General features: G+C 32.1%; 1 protein-coding gene and 2 non-coding genes across 3 annotated transcripts; all 3 read left to right on the top strand.

Annotated features, from left to right (window-relative positions):
• The first annotated feature begins 12,173 nt into the window (after positions 1 to 12,173).
• On the top strand, positions 12,174 to 12,256 carry LOC112536837. Its single transcript, XR_003080773.1, has one exon. It is a non-coding gene; the product is annotated as a small nucleolar RNA snoR117 (small nucleolar RNA).
• A 62-nt stretch (positions 12,257 to 12,318) lies between these two features.
• On the top strand, positions 12,319 to 12,403 carry LOC112536836. The gene has a single exon (XR_003080772.1). It is a non-coding gene; the product is annotated as a small nucleolar RNA snoR116 (small nucleolar RNA).
• A 2,696-nt stretch (positions 12,404 to 15,099) lies between these two features.
• LOC8279063 (coiled-coil-helix-coiled-coil-helix domain-containing protein 10, mitochondrial) lies at positions 15,100 to 17,382 on the top strand. Its single transcript, XM_002532712.4, has 5 exons — positions 15,100 to 15,252; positions 16,062 to 16,127; positions 16,269 to 16,352; positions 16,475 to 16,644; positions 17,049 to 17,382. The coding sequence occupies exons 1-5, from the start codon at positions 15,231 to 15,233 to the stop codon at positions 17,139 to 17,141; spliced, it is 435 nt and encodes a 144-aa protein (XP_002532758.1). The 5' UTR covers positions 15,100 to 15,230; the 3' UTR covers positions 17,142 to 17,382.
• The last annotated feature ends 1,996 nt before the right edge of the window (positions 17,383 to 19,378 follow it).

Here is a 19,378-nt window from a genome sequence, read left to right on the forward strand (position 1 = left end):
GTTTCGCAGTAGCCAATCAGCTTAATGATATTCTGATGCATCGCTTTTGGCAAGTACTCAATTTCAGCCTGAAGAGAATGAAGATTATCATGTCAACACTAGAACCCATTAGACGATCAATAGAAAATCATGGCAGATAAATGGTAAGTTAACATATATATATATATATATATATATATATATATATATATATATATATATATATATATATATATACATAGATTCAGTTAAGGAGAAAAAAAGAAGAAGAAAAGAACCAAACCCTAAATAATTGTGTTAAAATTAACTTACTTGCCCCTGAATCATTGCTTGCTCGAGTTTGTTTCTGGAGCACTTAACAGCTACATGCTGGCCATTAGCATTTCTCTCCTGCTGTCTCCCTTGAATGACTCCATGATAAACCGGACCAAATGCTCCTCGCCCAATAAATTTGCTATTATTAAATGAGCCTGTGTAAGCTTTTAATTCGTCTAGAGTAAACTTTATCAGGTCTCCTGAATCTGCACATAATGACTAATTAAATATCATACATAGATAGCAAAGAAACATATAAAAACAACAAATCCATACCAACACTGTCAGACACCCGCATGCACATACATATATAATGTTAAGAAAATAGATTCTCAGAAATCAAACATCGACCCACTATTCTACTTGTAGATTCAAGGTTATACACCATGTCTTAACCAAATATTAAAAGATTGCTAAAACCAGCCTATATACTTCGATAATGAATAACAAGAAGAGAAAATGAAATGAAAGGAGAAGAAAGAGTAGTGAAGTTCCTTTAAGTAGTTACCACGCTCTCGGTTTGTAAACGAACAGCAAAAGAAATTTTCCATCTTAAATCAGTGCAAATTGTCTTAGGGTTACTATGTTTCATGAAAATGGAAGAGGTATCATAGTGCATATATATAGAGAGGGAGATTGAAGACATGGCTTCTTGATTAAGATACTACAGAAATTTCATGCAACGTAGGAAAATCATACAAGTATGAAAAGAAAAATCAGTGGCTCTTATAGCTTTTGTCCTTTTGCATTATTTCAGTAGTTAGTTTCGGCGAAAGTTTGGAGAAACACACAATTCATTTGTGTAATTTGCATGTCATATATATGCATATATGTATATTATACATCCGTGCATATGTGCATTCGTTTTCAGGTATATGCAAGAAGAGGCACTGGCAGGCTTATTACTTATAATGATGTATGATATGCGTCAGGTATGATTATATTGAGAGGGGAAGAATGAAAAGACATCAGCCAGCTAAGAAAAGCTTTCTGAAGTTGGAAAGAAATTAGACTTTACTATGAGAAGTGGAAAGGCGATGAGATTGATGCCTTCTAGGAAATAACTAGGAAGTTAGGAGACAATTTTTGTAATGGTAGGAGCTTGGAGACAATAAGTAGGTAAGATTGCAAGCATAGTTCCTATATAGTCAACTTTAACCGCTAAATTACTAAGCTTTGGCCTCAGTCTCGTGATGGTCGGACACTTAATACCGGAAGTTATGTTGTTGACCTTAAAATTTTCGGCTCTAAAAATGGTGATTTATTTCCTACTTAATAAAATATTTCCACTCTCCTCTAACACATTAACATATGTTACTGTCAGAAGAAATAAAGAACCTTAGCCACTTTTACTGTTTTCTTGGTACGTTTCTACTGGGGTGTTTTTTAACCTTATGTAATGGGTTCAGAAAAAACACGGCGTTAATTATTGATAGACTTTTCAATTAATCATTGTAAATTTGTTTACACAATTGAAAACATAATAATTAAATATTCATACAATGTAGAATTATAATAATATAATTAATAAATGGAAGAAAAATACATTGGTTCTTAGTTCTTTCCTTCTGTTCTTTTTTTATTAATCATTAGTTTTTGACAGAATTTTGAGAAAACCCACAATTCTTAAATGTAAATTTTATGTAATATGTGTGCATACATATACAAGAACGGAAATGTATTTTCATTTTACTTTTGGAAGAAGGGTCAGGCTATCATATTACTTATCAATTAGGATCAGCTTCCCAAGAAGGGATTTTGAAGTCGGAAAGAAACCAATAAACTTTATGGGAAGAAGAGTAGAGGGAGGAGCAATGGTGATGACTTTTGAGAAAAAGAAAAAAGAAGGAAGCTAGGAGGCAATTAATCTAAACCTTAATTAATTAACCTTAAACCAGTTCATTGTTTTCATGTACAGAAACAATGGACTGTAACAGTTTTCACTTTCTGGGTTGGTCTGTTTTCTTTAGCCCCGTGTTACTAGATAGACATGACAGTGTAAGGTGGTCTATTTTTCCACTAGAAAAAGAAAAGAGAAGGAAAAAGAAAGCATGGCAGAAAATATTGGCAATTTTAGAATTTTCCAGGGAAAAAGAGGGTATAGATGGGAGAGATGGGCCATTAGGGTTCATCCTCTCTGCTAATCTTTCCTTTTTGGTTATTTCATTCTTTGACGATTGCAGTCTTAATTTTTGGCATCCATGTAAGAATTTGTCTTTTTTTGAGGTGAGATGTGCAAGATATTTTGAATAAGAAACTCGGTTCCTTTGATCTTTTTTCCTGGAAATAGATTTTGTAATTCTCTCTCCTTTTGTTTTAAGTCTCTATATTATTTTATTTTCTTTTCATATATTTTTTATTTATTAAAAAAATTTATTTATCTTTCTGAATCCATCTAAAGATTTTTCCTTCTTTAATACTCTAATGGCACTTGACTCGTATCTATCGTCAAATGGTAAAAATTATTTTAACACTAAATTATTTAGCCCGTTGGCAAATTTTTGACATTTTTCAATGTGATTTTTGTTTGTATATATTAAATTTTTATATATTTGTTTCATTAATATTTGATCACTTTTTAACGGCATAATAATATGAAAGAGTCATAAACTATTAAACTTTTTTAAACATTTGAATCTTATATTATTTTTTGATATTAAGTTCTTACATCTTTAGCAACATTTACCTTTCAAAATTTATTATTTAAATTTTAATTAATAAAGTAATAAAAATATTTATTACAATCAAATGTAACTTATTATTTTTATTAAAAATTACTCAAACAATATATATATATATATATATACTAAGGGGGAGCACAGAGCATACACTTATTACTTAATATGAAACTTAATAAGTTTTTGATGTGCAGTATCCTCAGATGAGGCAAGCACAGAATATACACTTGTTATAAAATATGCACAACAAGTATAAAGATACAACAATTTCTTATTGATAAACAAATATACAAACTTTAAAATGAAAGCTTTAAACAAAGAAATATAACTTATAAGAGTAGTAGAATACAAGAGGAATGGTTCTCTCTCTCTCTTTCTCTCAGTATCACTCTCTTCTCACTATATTTCTAATGATAGAACTTGAAGAATACAAGAGTTTCTTGTGATTTTTCAGTCTGCCTTCTTCTTTGATAGCTCCTCTATTTATAGAGGTCTTCGTCCATTAGCCTCAATAATTCTTTCTTTGGATGCTTTTGGTAATGGAGTGAGGGGCTCCATAATTTTTCTGAAATAGAGCAGAAATTGTCTGCCATGCTTCATTATAATAGAGTCTTTGTCACTTTCTTTTCAAAAGTAATGGTGCAGAGTCTTTTGTCTTTTTTTTTTAAAAAACTTTTTTTAAAATGGGTTTTTGGCCCATTACAGAAAATTATCATGGACCGCCATTTCTAGTTTTCAACCCAAGGGCATTACAAAAATATCATTTGATGGGCTTAAATATCACAAAACAGTCATCTTCATTCGAGCCATCATCTAAGTCAATCGCTGCTGAGCTGGTGCTTGAAGAGGAGGACAAAGCTTTAGACTTTCCTTTAGAAGATGTGGTTTTTGACAACTGTTTGATTAGTTGTAAGAAATCTTCTTCCGTTTGAGCCGCCGCTAGTTTTGAAAGAATAAAAGACTTTTGTGCCAAGAAGGTAGTTTGTTCTTTGGATGTTGGCAAGAAGCTATTCTTTGTATAGAAAACTTTGGATCATCTTTGGAGATAGTTTTTCTTGGTGGTTGAATTTGTCCTACCATTTAACTTTGAACATACGGGTAAGAATGATTTCTCCATCTGTTGCTTGGTTGAAATGGAAATACCACACACATACCCAAGGGAGAAAGAAGTTTGAACAAAATAAAAGCAAGGGGAAAAATTGTCTTTCTATTTTGTTTGGTTTGTAGTGAGCTTTGAATAGATTAAACAAAGGGAGTACCTCTGGTATTATGGTTTCTGGAACGTTACCATAATAATTCCACCATTGTTTAAACCAATATGGAATTTTAGAAGTTTGGATTGTGCTTGTGTCGAAGTAGAAAAGCCAAGTATGGCTCTGTCCTTATTTTATAAGAGAAAGGTATTAAACTAAGCTTGCTGGTAATCCCAGTAGTTAAAGGTTATAGTGAGGCTTGAGGGGTAGGTGTTTTGAAGGGAGGTTGAGAAAGATCTTGACGAGTTAAATCCATTCCCTAATTTGAAGGGTGAAGGATCCTTTGAATGGTGCATGTGGAATAAGCTGGGTCTTTATGGTCTTTGTACTTTTTGAAGTGTTTAAATTTTGTAGAACCAGTTACCTCTAGAATAGACTGGTAATAAGACTGAGGTTTTGTTTTATTCCAGGGTTTAAAATACCATCCTGGAGGGAAAACTTTTGAAACCAGTATTGAGGGGCTTTCTGTACAAAATCCTTCTTTTGAAAATTTTATTTTTCTATGTATTCATTAGTTTTGAAAAATTTTATTTGAGACAAAACTATTTCTTGTGAATTTGACTTTGAAATGCTTTGAGAGTTGTGAGATAGGTTTTGTGAGAAAATCACTATCTCAGGTTTTGAAACATGGATAGAGAGTATACCTTTACCCTTGTTTGATGAAAATGATGACTTTGGAGAAATCTCTGGCTGGACTTCAGCCACAGGTTTTTTCTTTGAATATTCTTCGACCATATTTAAAAATCCAGGAGGTTGTTGCGCAAGCCATTACTATATTTGAAATTATTTTTGAGTTAGGTCTTTGAATAGATGATCTCAGTCCAGGTTCTTATTAGCTTTGAAGAGGAGGGAATAATCTCCTTTTTAGGGCTTTGAATAGATTTTGTTGTTTGCTTTTCTTCTTTATTTCTTGCTCTCGTTTTTCGCGGTATTGTCACTCCTATTTTTGAAGGAACTCTCTAGTTAGAAAGTCTGGTATTGAATTTGAATCTCCTTTCATGTATTCGATTTCAAAATCAAAAACAGAAAGAATAGCTTGCCATATGGCAAAAATCTGTTTTGAAGCTATATTTTGGACATTTTTTTGCAATACTTCTTTTGGAGATTTACAATCAATCCTTAAAAGAAACTTTTAATTTAAAAGATTACTTTGAAATGCATAGGACTATTGAAAGAATTTCTCTTTTGATAGTTGAATAATTTTTTTGAGTATCATTCCAATGTGCAGAAGTAAACTAGATAATGCATTCTTTTTTTGTTTTGAATTTGTTTAAGAATTCCACCATAGCCTAAATCTGATGCATCAGTTTTAACAATCTTGAATGCAGATGGATCAGCTAGATATAAATATGGAATTTCAAAAACTTATTTTTTGATGCTTTGAACAATCTTTGTATGCTCATCAGACCATGCAGGTGGATGCTTCTTTAATCTATCGTGGAGATGTTTTGCTAGACAGTTTAAATTTGGATAAAAATCCATGACATAATTTAAACTGCCAAGGAATCTTTGCAATTGAGTTTTCACTAAACTTTTATCTGAAAATTTTAAAGTAAAAGCTAGAGATCTTTCAATTGGGATAATAGTTCCCCAAGAGATGTAGTGCTCAAGAAATCTAATTTTTGTTTAGAATAATGATACTTTGGATTTGGAAACAACTAAACCATTTTTCTTAACAACATAGAAAAATGTCTCTAAGTGTTTGAAATGTTGTTCCGGAGAATTTGAAAAGATTAGTATATCATCAATGTACACAATGCAAAACTTTGAATAAGGATTAAAAATATGATTCATAATTTTTTGAAATTCAGAATGAACATTTTTTAATCCAAATGGCATTACATTCCATTCGTACTGGCCAAACGAAACTATAAATGCAGTTTTGTATCGATTTTTAGGATGAATCTGGATTTGCCAAAATCCCAATTTCATATCAAGTTTTGAAAAAAATAAAAGCAGAATGAAGCTTTTGAAGAAGATCTTTTTTGTTTGGAATAGGATATCTAAACCACTTAAGAGCTTTATTTAAAGGCTTGTAGTTAATTACCAATCTAGGTGTACCCCTTTCTATTTCACTATTTTTGTTGACATAGAAAGCTGCACACGACCAGGAGGATCTTGATTTAGCAATTAAGCATTTCTTCTCTAAGTCTTTGAGTTCTATTTTACAATATCTTTCTAAGGTTTCATTCATTTGGATGGGCCTCGCTTTGGTAGGGATCTGTTTTTCACTAAATTCCTTTTCATATGGTAAATCTACCATATGCTGTTTTCTTTTCTAGAAAGCATTAGGAAGATCATAACAAACTTCTCTTTCGATTTTTTCTTATAAATCAGAAATTCTTTTTTAGACAAAATTATTTTGCAATTGGCTTTGGATTCTTTTTAAATTCATATCTTGTTTTAGATGAAAAAGCTGGGTTTGCTTTCCTTTAATTAAAGCATTTATCTCAAAATTATAAATTGAGTGAGCTTTTATAAGATTGAGATTTCTTTTCTTAGGTTTTTCTATAAAAAAAAATAACCTTTGAATCCTTAGCTTTGAAAATGATACCATCAGTAGTTACTTTGAAGGAGTCCCCAAAATAACAGTTGCAAATCCTTTGTAAGAATAAAAATATTTTTTAAAGCAATGTCTTTGTTTAGAATTGCAGCTTCAGTTTTTTCTGTAATTCTAATCTTTGAATTGTTAGCAGAGGTGAGTCTTTCTTTTGTCTTTTGATGATATCTTTTAGGATCCAACTCATAATTGATACAATTGAAGTCTGCTCCTGTATCAAACAAGGCTATAGTTTTTATTTGAAAATCATCAGGAAAAATGAGTTTTATCTGAATCAGATATTTTCTTGAGGTTATTTCTTTTAGTATATTAATAAAATTTTCTAGAACGTTTTCAGAAACCTCAAGATTTTAAAAATCATTTTTTTCCTTAGAATCAGATTCATTGTTTTGCTTAAGAATCAAGCTTTGGAGTAGAATATAATCATTTTGCTGTTTTTCTTTTAATTCTTTGAGTTCTGTTTTAATAGTTTTAAATTTTTTTTGGAGTTCTTGGATAGTAGAAAGAGGATGCTTTTGCCTTTTTTCTTTTTCCAAAATCATAGTAAGATCATAGGTGTTCTTACTAGAAGAAAGGATGAGGGTTTCGGTTTTTAAAATTTCTTTCAAAATTTATTTTTGAATTTGGGGGTCATTAATATGCTTGACAGCTTGAAGAAGAGTTTCTTGTTGCCTAGTGAGTATATTAATATTTTTTGAAATCTCATCCAATTCTGATTCAGAATATTCGGATGAAGTTTTGATCTCATCAATTTGGAGTTCTTCCTCGTCCTTAGAAAATTTTGATTCAGAGGTTTCAACTACAAGAGCTGAAATTTTGCTCAAAATTTATTCTTCTATTTGAAGCTCCTAAAGTTTTTTAGAAAACTTACAATACTTTGAAGTGTGTCGTTTTTTACCACATTTATAACAAGTAATTTTGCTAAAATCTTTTTGGGATTTTGTTTTGCAAAATTTGAAGAGGACGGCCTTTTGTAAAAATTCTTTCTATTTTTTGGCACTTTCCTACTTTTGTGAAAATATTTTTTCTTATAAATTTTAGGAAAATCTTTTCTGCATTTTTCTTTGCAGGTGGGGGAAGGTTCTATGGGATTATACTCGAATTTGTTATAAAAGCTACCTAGTTCTTATCTAGTTTTCTTCATTTTCCATTTGAGTTGTCTTTGAAGTTTAAGATCATGGCAAATTTTTAATCTTTCTTTTTGAGTGAGGCTAACTAATTCGCCATAAGTATAGAGATCATAAGGGATTTGGCCATTATAGGCTTCTCTGATAGTATTCCTAACTCTTTCACCTAGTATTTTAGGTAAACCAGCTAAGAATTTTTTTTTCCAAAAAGGTTGGTTTGAGTCTTCCTTAAGCATTATTCTGGTCAGGAAAGTATCTTTATCGGCTTGAAAATTGCTAAGTTTTTTGTAGGTTAGATTGTTGAGAAGTTCAACATTATTATCTTTGAGATGAGATGGGTCTCCTATGAAATGAAGGGAAATTGTAAGAATTAGGGTTGACACAACATCCTCAATAGGATTTTCTAGCTGATCTAAGATACGGGTGCCTTCTATTGTGGTTTGGATAGCACCTAGGATTTGCAGCTGCTGCATTTGGGTGAGATGGTAATCCCACCATCATTTAAGCTGGCCTGAAAATCCGGCTATAAGGAGTTCAGCTATAGCTCTATTAGAGGTACCGCTTTGGATTTTATAGGTATTTGCTGCCATGGTCATCTATTGTAAGAGACCAAGAATGTTGTACTCAGACATTCCATCTATATTCCATTCATAGACGGAGGAGGCATTGAACCTAGATTGGGTAAGGACATTATTTATGTTTTCTATACTTAAATCAGGGGCAATATTCATAGGAGTATGCCAAGTTAATCTAGGGGCTTGCCATCCCAATCTACTGATTTGTGAGGGTTTTTCAGTTACACTTTCTAGTTTTTAATCATCAAATTCATTGCTTTGGGCTTATTCTATAGCACTGATATTTCTACTACTTTGAAGAGTATCTGGTATTAGGTTTTTTGAAGACTCGAAAGTGGCTAACTTGCTAAGCTGCTCTCTGACTGCTCTAGCAAACTCAGTTTGCTTGTGGAATTGGTCTTGACTAGGCTTTAAAATCTGGTAGGGTTTGAAGATGGGGTTTTTGAGTTTTTCTGTTTGACTTACCTCTCTTGGATGACCAGTATTAGAGATTACAGAGGTTAAGACTGTAGTAGATTTCTGAATTTGGCTTTCTATTCTAACCAACTGTTTTCCTAATATGTTAAGATAGGTATTTAAAAAATTATTTTGTTTAACAATATTTTTGATATTTTTCTCAAGCTTCTCTCGTACTAATTTGTAAGATGCGGCTTCAATTTCGTTTTCTTGATAAGGAATGGTTATTTTCCTAAGAGGAGGATGTTCAGACTGGATGGTTTGGTTTTCTCCGACCTTCCATTTTGGGGCTTTGTTTCTAATGGTAACTCGGCTAATGAGTTTATCTTTGAAAGGATATGAGATACTATTTTCTTTGCAATAAATCTGAAACCAATCAAAAATGTGATTTGAATCTTGTTTTGCATGCAAAATTCATAGTATCTTTCTTGGATACTATCTTTTTCTTATAAAAAATTCTTAAAAAACCAAAGCTTTTTGGAATGGTTTTTCTTTGAATAGAAATTTTTATGTAAAAGCTTTTTATTAATTTGAAAATCTTTTAAAATCATATTGATTTATGCATTTAGATTTTGGGTTATTGCCGATTGTGATGGTGAAGAGGGGGTAGAGATGGACTCTATATCATCATCTTTCTTCAGTTCATTGTAAACAGGTCTAGAGACATTGCTTTAGTAATCAACATTTTGTAATGTAGTGGTTGAGCTTGGTAAATTTGATATTGAAAATCTCGGTAATGTTTGTGATGAAGTTGGTTCTTTGTAAGGGGCATAGATAACAGAAAGTGTATTTGATACCCTTCCAATATCTATGGTTGAAATTGAAGAACTGTCATCAAGAAGTTGATTTCCCGTTGAACGTTAGCTTTACTTTCCCATCTGGAAACTAGGTTATGTTTTTGAGATTGGTTTTTGATTCAATCTGCTTTAATGATTCAGGTTGGGTCGCTCCTTCAAGAATCCATTCTTCTGCAAAAGTGATATCTTTCCATTGAATAGTTTTTAGAATTGTTGCGTTGGCTTTAGAAAGGTCTGTTTAGAGGAATAAGGTTTCTCCTTTTGGTGAGTGAAGTTTGTGTTTCGAACTAAAGGCAGAAATCATGACTTTGTAATGTATTTTGAAAATCAAAGCTATTGGGATAGACCCTTCAAGCATTTGTAATTATGCGTTTTTATCTGGAGAACAATATTCTTTAAAATATTTTTGTCATTTAAAAAAATTGTAATATTTGGAAAACAATTGAAACTAGTGGGTCCTTTGTTAAGACTTGACTCGACAGTTCCTAATAAAGAATCATAAAAATTTGTAAACCTAGGATCTCTAAGGACTGCTAAGATGGAAGTATCTAAACCTTCTCTGGTAAGGGGTTTTATTCCTACCTAGACAAGGCCTATGTGGATATATTTATAATTTTTTTCTTTATGTTTCTAGAGGATTTTTGGGTTTAGAAGATAGATTTCTTCAAAAGGCTTTGAAATTTGGATATCTCTTTCTTCAGTTTTGATAATAAAATCTGTTTTGGAGATAGAAAACTTTAAAAACTCATAGATTTGCTTCTTTTGAATTTTGGATATTTTCCAATCATCAATATGCTTTGTAAAATCTTCAATAGTGATTTCTTCACTATTTACTAAACCTTTAGATTTTGAAGACTCAGAGGTAGAAGAGTTTGAAAAAGAAGACGATCTACAAAAATGTGGTTTTAAATTCATTTTAAAATAAATCAAAATAATTTTCTAAACAAACATGAACCAAGCCACCAATTTTACTACCCTTATATCAAAAACGGATCTTACTACTGTGCATAAATGAACAAGTTTGTTCAACAAAAATATAATGCAGTTTAAAATGATTCTAAAATCTCTTATATGCAAATAACCTTCTCTTTCCAGGAACTCTGTAGGCTCTGATACCAAGAGAGGAAATCGTTATATATATAAGGTGAATCGTTATAAATATTTATTTTACTAATTATTGAATGATTATACACATTTCTCAACTAGTAGTAGCAATTTTTTTTTGAAAAAACTAGTGGTAGTAATTTAATAATAAATCACTTGCATCTTGGTTAGATAATAAAATGACAAAAACAACTTTCTAATTTAACATTTGTTTGTTGTATATTTAATAATAGGAATTTAAGTTGATTATTTTTCATATTATAAGGAAAGTTGATGATTGAGTCAATATGTTATTATAAGGTTTTGCAAGGTGATTTTAACAAGATTGTTTTTGCACTAATTAAGAACTTAATTAGTTAAAAGTTAAAACATAAGCACTTATTAGATAATCTAAAAAATTACATGAATTAAATGAGATATTTTAATAATTTGTTAGAGAAAGGACCTCATATTTTAAAAAATAAAAATATAAGAATTCTAATGTGAATAAAAAATAAAAATATAAAGACTTAAAATGCACACAAAAAAAAGTACATGGAGTAAATGTTGAAACAAAAAATTGCAGGGCGCCAGATAGGCATTTTTCCTATTAATGATAACAAGAAAAGGAAAGGCAACTTTTGCCCGACCCGTAATGCTTACCCGCGTCCTGGATGCATTTGTATCGGGTCGAGTTTTGGGAAACCGGCTCCAAGTAAGACCCGTGGAAACACCCAACTTGGCTCGTTCCTTTATAAAGCGGCGTATTCAGGGTTTCTTTCTCACCATAAATCTCCCATCTCTTCCTTCGCCGCCACTCGCATAACTCTCTATCGCTTATATTTCATTAAAACATATACATACAAATGCATGTAAACACTTGCTTGCCTCTTTTCTAAACTTTTGGTTTAGATCCAGAGAGGCTTTGGTGATGAATAAAAGATTGGATCTTTTTGTTTTTATTATGAAAGATTAGATCTTTGCTCTCTTTTGTTTCTGGGTTTTGATAATTATGACATAAAATTCGTACTCTTGTTTTTGATAAAAAAAAAAGGAAAGATTCATGCAGAAAGTAGAGAGGCAACAAATTAGAGTCTCTGGATTGCATATTCAATAGCATTTTCAGTGCTGTACGTTGCCAATAAAGATTTCTGGGTGCTGAGATTCTGGCATTTTCCTTACATCCTTAAGGTTTATGCATTCAGATGCGCGCACATGTATTACATTCTTATGCTTTGAAAGGATTATTTTGAAAAATATATGGGTTCCCAGATGCTTTTATCTTGCGTGCAAATTACTTATTAGGCGGTATCTGTGTTATTAATTTTGATATTTGTTGGTTCTTTAATGGGCCTGTGATGGAAAAATAATTGTCCGTACCATCTGAAGATATCTGTCTTTTGATGCATCTCTTTACCTAGATTCTGAGGCCTTTTAAGGATTTCTACATTCTTTTGTTCTGTTTTAGAAAAAGTTTGTGGTTAATACTGTGAAAGGGTAGTGATGAATAAAATCATACCATCAAACTATGAAAGCTTAAGGATAAGCTTTTTGATGTTAACTATTTTTATTCTGAGCCCTTTCTGTTTATGAACCGATTTTATTTTGTAAATTGAGTTTGTGCTCTAATTGTTCCGGTACCATATCTCTATAAATAGATACTGAAGCCTTTTATAGCGATTGTGATTTCTAATTTTGTTTGTATACAATCATGTTGAGGCTCTATTAGTTATGGATTTTGAAAAATATGATGAAAGATGAGATCTTGTGACTGTTTTGTTTGTGGGTTTATAGAGGATGAGCTTGTCGATGTTCATTATAATTGTTACCGTGTTGTTTCGATACTAGAAATTGGAAACAAAATCTACTGAAGGCAATAAATTAGAGTCTCTGAATTGCTTTGATAATAAATAGCATTTTCAGCGCTGTACGTTGCCAATAGTGATTTTGGGTGCTGAGATCTGCTGTTTTCCTCACTCTCCAGAGGCTTATGCATTCAGACGTGCCCACATTGCTTATCTCTTTGATATTACTGTATAGACATTTTGGTTTCGAAACTGAAAGATTCTTGAAAGATATATTTGCTAAGCTTCTTCGTTTTTGTGCAAATAAGAAGGTTACTTGCACAATCCTTTTCTCTGAGGGTATGCATAGGGTTACATTCATGGCTATGAAATTATGTGTACTGACATTGAAAGATATATGGGGCAAACTGCGGTCTTTGTTTTCTGCAAATAAAATAAATGGTCGGGTCCATGTCGATGTTAGGCGTATTGCTGTGTTTGCATGACATGGCCATACCTTTTGATGTTTGCGAGTCGTAAAAATGTTATCTTGATGATTAAAATTATACCAGGATGTGCTTGTTGATGTTCATTGACAATTTAGTTTGTTGAATGGTTTCTGAATGCAGAAATTGTGCAGACAAAAAGAATAAAGGCAACAAATTAGAGTCTCTGAATTGCTTTGGTGTACGTTGCCACTATCATCTTCTTACATTTTACCTGCCTCCTTTCCGAGGCTGTGCTTTCAGTTGTGCCCCCAAGTTTCAATGCTTGTATTTATACGTCTGATAGAAGTATCTTAATTTTGAAATTGAAAGTAGGGTTTGTATGATTGTCTCTGTATTTATTTAGGACAAAGGCCTGTGAGGCCTCAGACAATAACAAATTAGTTTTTTTATATGATCAAACCTTGTTGAAGCAAACGCCGTACCAATCCGATCAGCCGACAGATGATCAGCGGTTAAAACGATTTTCGTTGCTTTTTATCAATTTGTATTACAAAAATTATGTTAATTATCTTAATGAAATTGATAACTCGCATTGGCTTACAGTTATTGTAATTATAATGTAACTATTTAATTTTGTTTTCTGAAATAAAATCATAAGCTCATGTAAGTATTACTTTTTTTTTTTGTAAATGTGCTTCGCGAATAACCCATACTATTTCATACGATATGTCATGAATAATAAATTAATTATTAAGAAGGTTATTATATTTATATTGTTACAAATCAAAATTAAAGGAGTAATAAAAAATTTCTTTCTATTTTTTTAAAATATTTTCATTTTTGTTTTCTTAATCCGTATATTGATTGTCAATGTTTCAAATTTAATCTTGCAAATATTTTAATTAAAAAAATATGCTCTGCACTTTATTTTTTTAACATTTCATTACAATCCTTATTGGGATCCCATCAAAGTTCTTTCAGGTATTTTTGTCCTTAAAATCAATTTTAATTGAAAATTGTTCAACGAATTTACTTTTTGGGGAGTGCATTTTTTTTTTTAAATCATAAAGCAGCTTCTAGTAGCAAATTTTTGAAAAATCAACTCCTAACAAAATATAATTTTGGAATAAGCATGTTGTGGCTTTTTTTAGATAAAAAGAAATATGTGATTATAAATTTTTGATAAAATAAAATGTGTTTCGCATTTATAAAATTTTGATTTATAAAGATTCAACTATGGTCAAATTGATCAACATCACTATCAAATTTTGTGCTTCATAGTATGAGTTTGGTTCTAATTCTATTATTTAACTCTTAAATCACAGTTTTAAGAACTCTTTGATCCAATAAAATCAATTAAATTTTAAATTTATATTATTAAATACTAGAATATAATAACGACGGCTGATCGGAATGAGAATTACTAAATTTTTATCAATCGATATTATTTATCATAATTTTTAATCAAATATATATTTTTATTTAAAAAAATACATACTCTAAATTATCAAATAGTGAACTTAAGACCTACTTTTTTTATGTATTCCTATAATTTGTCACTACCCACAAAAGTTTTTTATGCGAATTGAGACTTCAATTAGGCATGAGCTCGTGGATAAGAAGTAGCACACCCTTTTCATGGCACCAACCTACAAGCTTGCACAAGAATTTTATGCCTTAATTTACTAATGATTTTCACCAACCTTCTATCAATACGAAAGAAAGTTAGTTTAAGGTATTAATTAAAAAACGCATCCTTCCAGAATATTCACTTGTTATGGCTTAATAAAATAATAAATAAAAAATTTGAAGAAGTCTATTATTTACACCCATCTCGTCTGAAATTCAGATAGTTTCCCAATACGGCAATATCCAATTGAAAAGAAAATTACCTGCGGGCAAGTCTAACATAATCTGATTGCACCTCCAATGTGCATCATCTCAAGACCACAAAACATAGCTTTGCTCACAGCTTTGTTCCAATAGTCAGTTGCCACGTTTCTAATCAAAATAATCTCCACGGTACAATGACAACCGTGTATAGTCCCCTATAAAATGGTTGTTTTCAGGGTTTTTTGTGTAAATCTTTAGAAAACAAACAGTAATCTATTTCTCTCTCTAGAACTCTCTATCACTTAATATCGCCGCCGTTAACAACCCCATCAAAAGCAGCCATGCCTCGCCGTAGCTCCGGAGGTTAGATCTCTCCCTTAAATAGAATGTGGTGTATGATTATTTATGGGTTCTGTTTCTTTTCTAGTTCTCTATGTTCCGATTTTTTTCTTCCTTTTATTTGGATTGAGAAAGTTAAGGAAATTAATGAAAGATCAGATCTTTAGTCTTTTTTGTTACTGGGTTTTATGGAATTAGCATAAAGTTTGTTACTTTCCAAGGTTTAGCTGCATATATTCTGTTTGTAAAACAAAAATTGGTTGTGAAATTATTTATCTGCTTTTAGGTTTTATATGATTTGAGCAGCTGGGTTTCTTATATGATTTGAGCACCTGGGTTTCTTTTTCTAGATATTTTATATGATTTTAGTTCTTGGTCTCTTGTTGTAGAAATGACTATCCTTTTGTTTTTGCTGCAGTTAGATTTATGGTTTTCTTATGACCCAAAATGTTAGGTCATGAGGCAAGAAAATAAAAAGAAAATGGTAGATAAGATAAAGAAGGAAGTAATTGTGAATTTCCTTAGTTAGCTTTCCAGTACAATTAAACTGCCTACTTGTACAACTGACTGAACCAAAATGACATATCAACAATTGCAGAAAAATTACTCTAATATGAGACTATGTTCCTAACGTTGCTGTGAATTTTTTTGTTAGAACTTGTAGTATTCTGTTCTTTTGTGAGCTTATGTACGTGAAGATGCAATATTGATGCATTAATTTGGTGTAGCGAACAAAGTTCTATTACATGCTTGTGTTGTGTTGTGTTGTATATGTTTCTTTAGTGAATTTCTCTTCCGAGTAATTGGTAATTATGATCCGACTTCTTTTGCAGGAAGATCTGCTTCTAGGCCTGCTCCTCGTTCTGCACCAGCTCGCAGTGCACCACCACCACAACCAGGTACCATTTCCTTGCATAATCTTTGCATGTCGAGCAAGAAATTTTAAGCTTGTAAAATATTTGTGGTTCAGTTTCATGTTATGTATTTGAACTTTTTATCCTGATCTTTGTTTAATCTTTTGTGCTGTTTCATATATGCAGTTAGCCATGCTCCTCCTCCAGCTCCAGCCCAGAGTAGTGGCGGCGGATCATTGCTTGGAGGCATTGGTTCAACCATAGCTCAGGGTATGTGAATAAGAGCTATAGCTATTGCACATCGGGATGGAATTTGCAAGTTTTTGTTGTTCCGTGATGTTTGATTTGAATCTTGGAGGAACTCTGAACCTTCTTTTCTTTGCTTTCTTCAGGCATGGCTTTTGGTACTGGAAGCGCTGTGGCACACAGAGCTGTGGATGCTGTAATGGGTCCTCGTACAATTCAACATGAAACTGTTGTTTCCGAGGCTGCCGCTGCTGCCCCAGCACCTGCTGCAGGGGGTGCCGATGCATGCAGTATTCACTCAAAGGCATTCCAAGATGTATGCACGCATCTCACATCTTGTTATTTGATTCTTGAGAATATAAATGCATGTTCTTGATACCTTGTTTCTAGTGTTGAGATGAAATCACAATAAGTGCAAGATAACCTGCCATACTGCACTTTTTGCATGATATTAATTTTACTTTCTCTATTTTGAATATTCATACATGGGAATGCTGTCCTGAATTGAATGTATTTATCTGGCTTGTTTCTCATGGTTTATTTTATCTGGATCCTCCGTTTCTAATGTGAAATATAGTCCTGGTTTTTCTTTTTCTTTCTTTTTCTATCATATGTTCACTTTGTTTATTGGTTGCCTCTTAAACCCACATTTAATGATTGCTTCCTTATGTACTGCCAGTATTAATGTAATGAAATTATTTTTCACTTGTTCTCTTGCAGTGCGTGAACAGCTTTGGAAGTGACATTAGCAAGTGCCAATTCTACATGGACATGTTGTCTGAGTGCAGGAAGAACTCTATGTTGAGTGCCTAAGTGCTACCTCCATTCTTTGCCATGGAATTGGAGTTTCAGCTTGAACTGTCGTTTTGTTTTTAACTTTATGCTTATAATGATGATAAGCTGTATCCATCTGAGGTCTATGGCCTACTTGCCATTAATAATATTTGTGCGAAACTGTGAACATTGACCTTTAAACGTTATGGGCTTATTTAGAAAAACAAATTATCATTTTCAACATTTTAAAACTTTATAAGATTAAATTGTTTATCTTGAATAATGGTCAGGTACTATGATCTATTGCGATATTTGCCTTAATTGTTGCCGATATTAGATAATCTGCTTGCTCTATGGTGGTGTTGCCAAGTTCTGCTAATTTATCTTTGGTTAGAAGTGCCATGTATTAATGAGACAATCTCAGTCGACTTTTGACACCAAAAGCAATATGGCCGAAATGAACCAGGGCAACGTTCCCAACAGTGAAGATGGGAATTCTCCGTCCATCAAAAGTAAAAACCTTACCAGATCATTTGCTGAGATTGGAAGTAGGAAAAATAGAAATGAGATTTCTCCCATTTTTATGGAGTGAAGGATGTGGGTAAGAAAAATGTGCAGCAGGGTTCTGATGTTCAGGATTTGAAGCCTCTCATTGATTATACATTCTTCGATTACTTTATATACAGTGTTGCGTCGTCTGCAGTTTTTATGACATTGGAGATCTCATGGCTTCTAATGGTGATTCAAAAACGTATCTGGAAGAATTATAATTTCATCACTGGGAAAGTGAATCTTGAACCTTCTCTTGCCTGTTGGCAACTGATGGAGTAGAAAGTTTTATTTTATTTTATTTTTTTATATCTTTTTCTTACTAATGAGGATTTGGATCCGTCGGGACTGACGGGCTCGTAGGTAGCAAGTAATTGCCCCGCAACGTTTTCATTTAAAAGTCTCGGAAGGATCCAAAGAGAGAGCCGGGTGGAGTCTCAACAGTTAGAGCTTGTATTGCAACTCAAGTGGAGGCATTAAAGACAGTGGATGAGACATTGAACTTTCTCTAATAAGCTGGACCTTTGATAGCCACCTAAATCCAAGCAATAGCCCAGCAAGCAGGGTTGAGTAATTCAGACTTGACCTGTGGCTCATGGCCCCCCCAATACTGTGAAGCAGCAACTCTGTCGCTTTCGTAATAGCCTAAGAGGTTTTGAAAGAGAGAATCAAACACATGCAAACTAATTGCATTCACAAAACATCCAGGAAAAAGAAAAAGGGCTAATCCAACAATTGATAACTTAAACCAGAACTCCTTATGGTAACTTAAAGTATGTATAAGTAACAACACTGGGGTTGAAGCCGTTAGATTCAACAAGGATGAACTCCTAATATTGTTAAAGGGCATTTTAAGAAACGAAAGCCCTTTAGGATCCAAGCTGGCTTGTTTGATTTGATCCAACTCAACAGTGATCAGGTCATTACAAATGCGAGAAATATTGACGTCTTGAAGAAGAAAAAGAGTCCTTTTACTCCTTTAAGCCTCCAGTCAGACCTGCTCTCATAGAGCAGCGAATTTCCAACCATACGTGATTGCGTTCCTTGCTGAAGTTGGGGTGGCCATAACTCGAGCAAGCCTACAAGGGTGATAACAGTAATAGGTATTTCTTGCTGCAGAGCATATATATATATGAAAGGTTATGTTCCAGAATTGATGATTTCCTCGTATTAAATTATTTAAAATCAACAAATATGTATTATTTGTCCATCAACTTAGTATATAATTTGATATATGAATATACACATATATATGAACAACTAGAATTTCTCTAAATAATATGTCCAACTAGATTAAAAATAACTTGTTGAGTTATTTATATGTTATATTTTATAAGAAAAAACATGTGATATAATTATTTTAAAAAGGATCATTTGATAATATGAATTTGTATTTTAGAATCAAACAAAAGTTTTTCAAGGTTGATCCATAATAATTTAATTAGACGTTATTCTTTTGGTATAATGCATATTCAAACACGAGAATTTTAGTAATTTAGTCGCTCTAACATTTTAATTTTTAGTTTAACTTAAAAAATATATGAATTCTATTTTTATCACATTTTAAATACATTTAATTTTTAATTTAATCTAATATTTTGTTTTTTGATAACGGTCAAGCACTTATTAATAGTGCAAAAGGACGCATTAAATAAACTCCATATATTAAAAAGTGTTTAACTATAAATAAATATAAAAAACAAATTGATGTGTCCTGTTAGGTTTTA

This window comes from Ricinus communis, chromosome 6, assembly GCF_019578655.1.
Source record: "Ricinus communis isolate WT05 ecotype wild-type chromosome 6, ASM1957865v1, whole genome shotgun sequence".
Lineage (NCBI taxonomy): Eukaryota > Viridiplantae > Streptophyta > Magnoliopsida > Malpighiales > Euphorbiaceae > Ricinus > Ricinus communis.

Excerpts from the sequence above, each read along its gene's own strand:
- LOC8279063 (XM_002532712.4), top strand. The coding sequence starts at position 15,231 with ATGCCTCGCCGTAGCTCCGGAG. Across the intron at positions 16,128-16,268 it reads TGCACCACCACCACAACCAG|TTAGCCATGCTCCTCCTCCA; the intron begins GTACCATTTCCT and ends TCATATATGCAG. Across the intron at positions 16,645-17,048 it reads ACTCAAAGGCATTCCAAGAT|TGCGTGAACAGCTTTGGAAG; the intron begins GTATGCACGCAT and ends GTTCTCTTGCAG.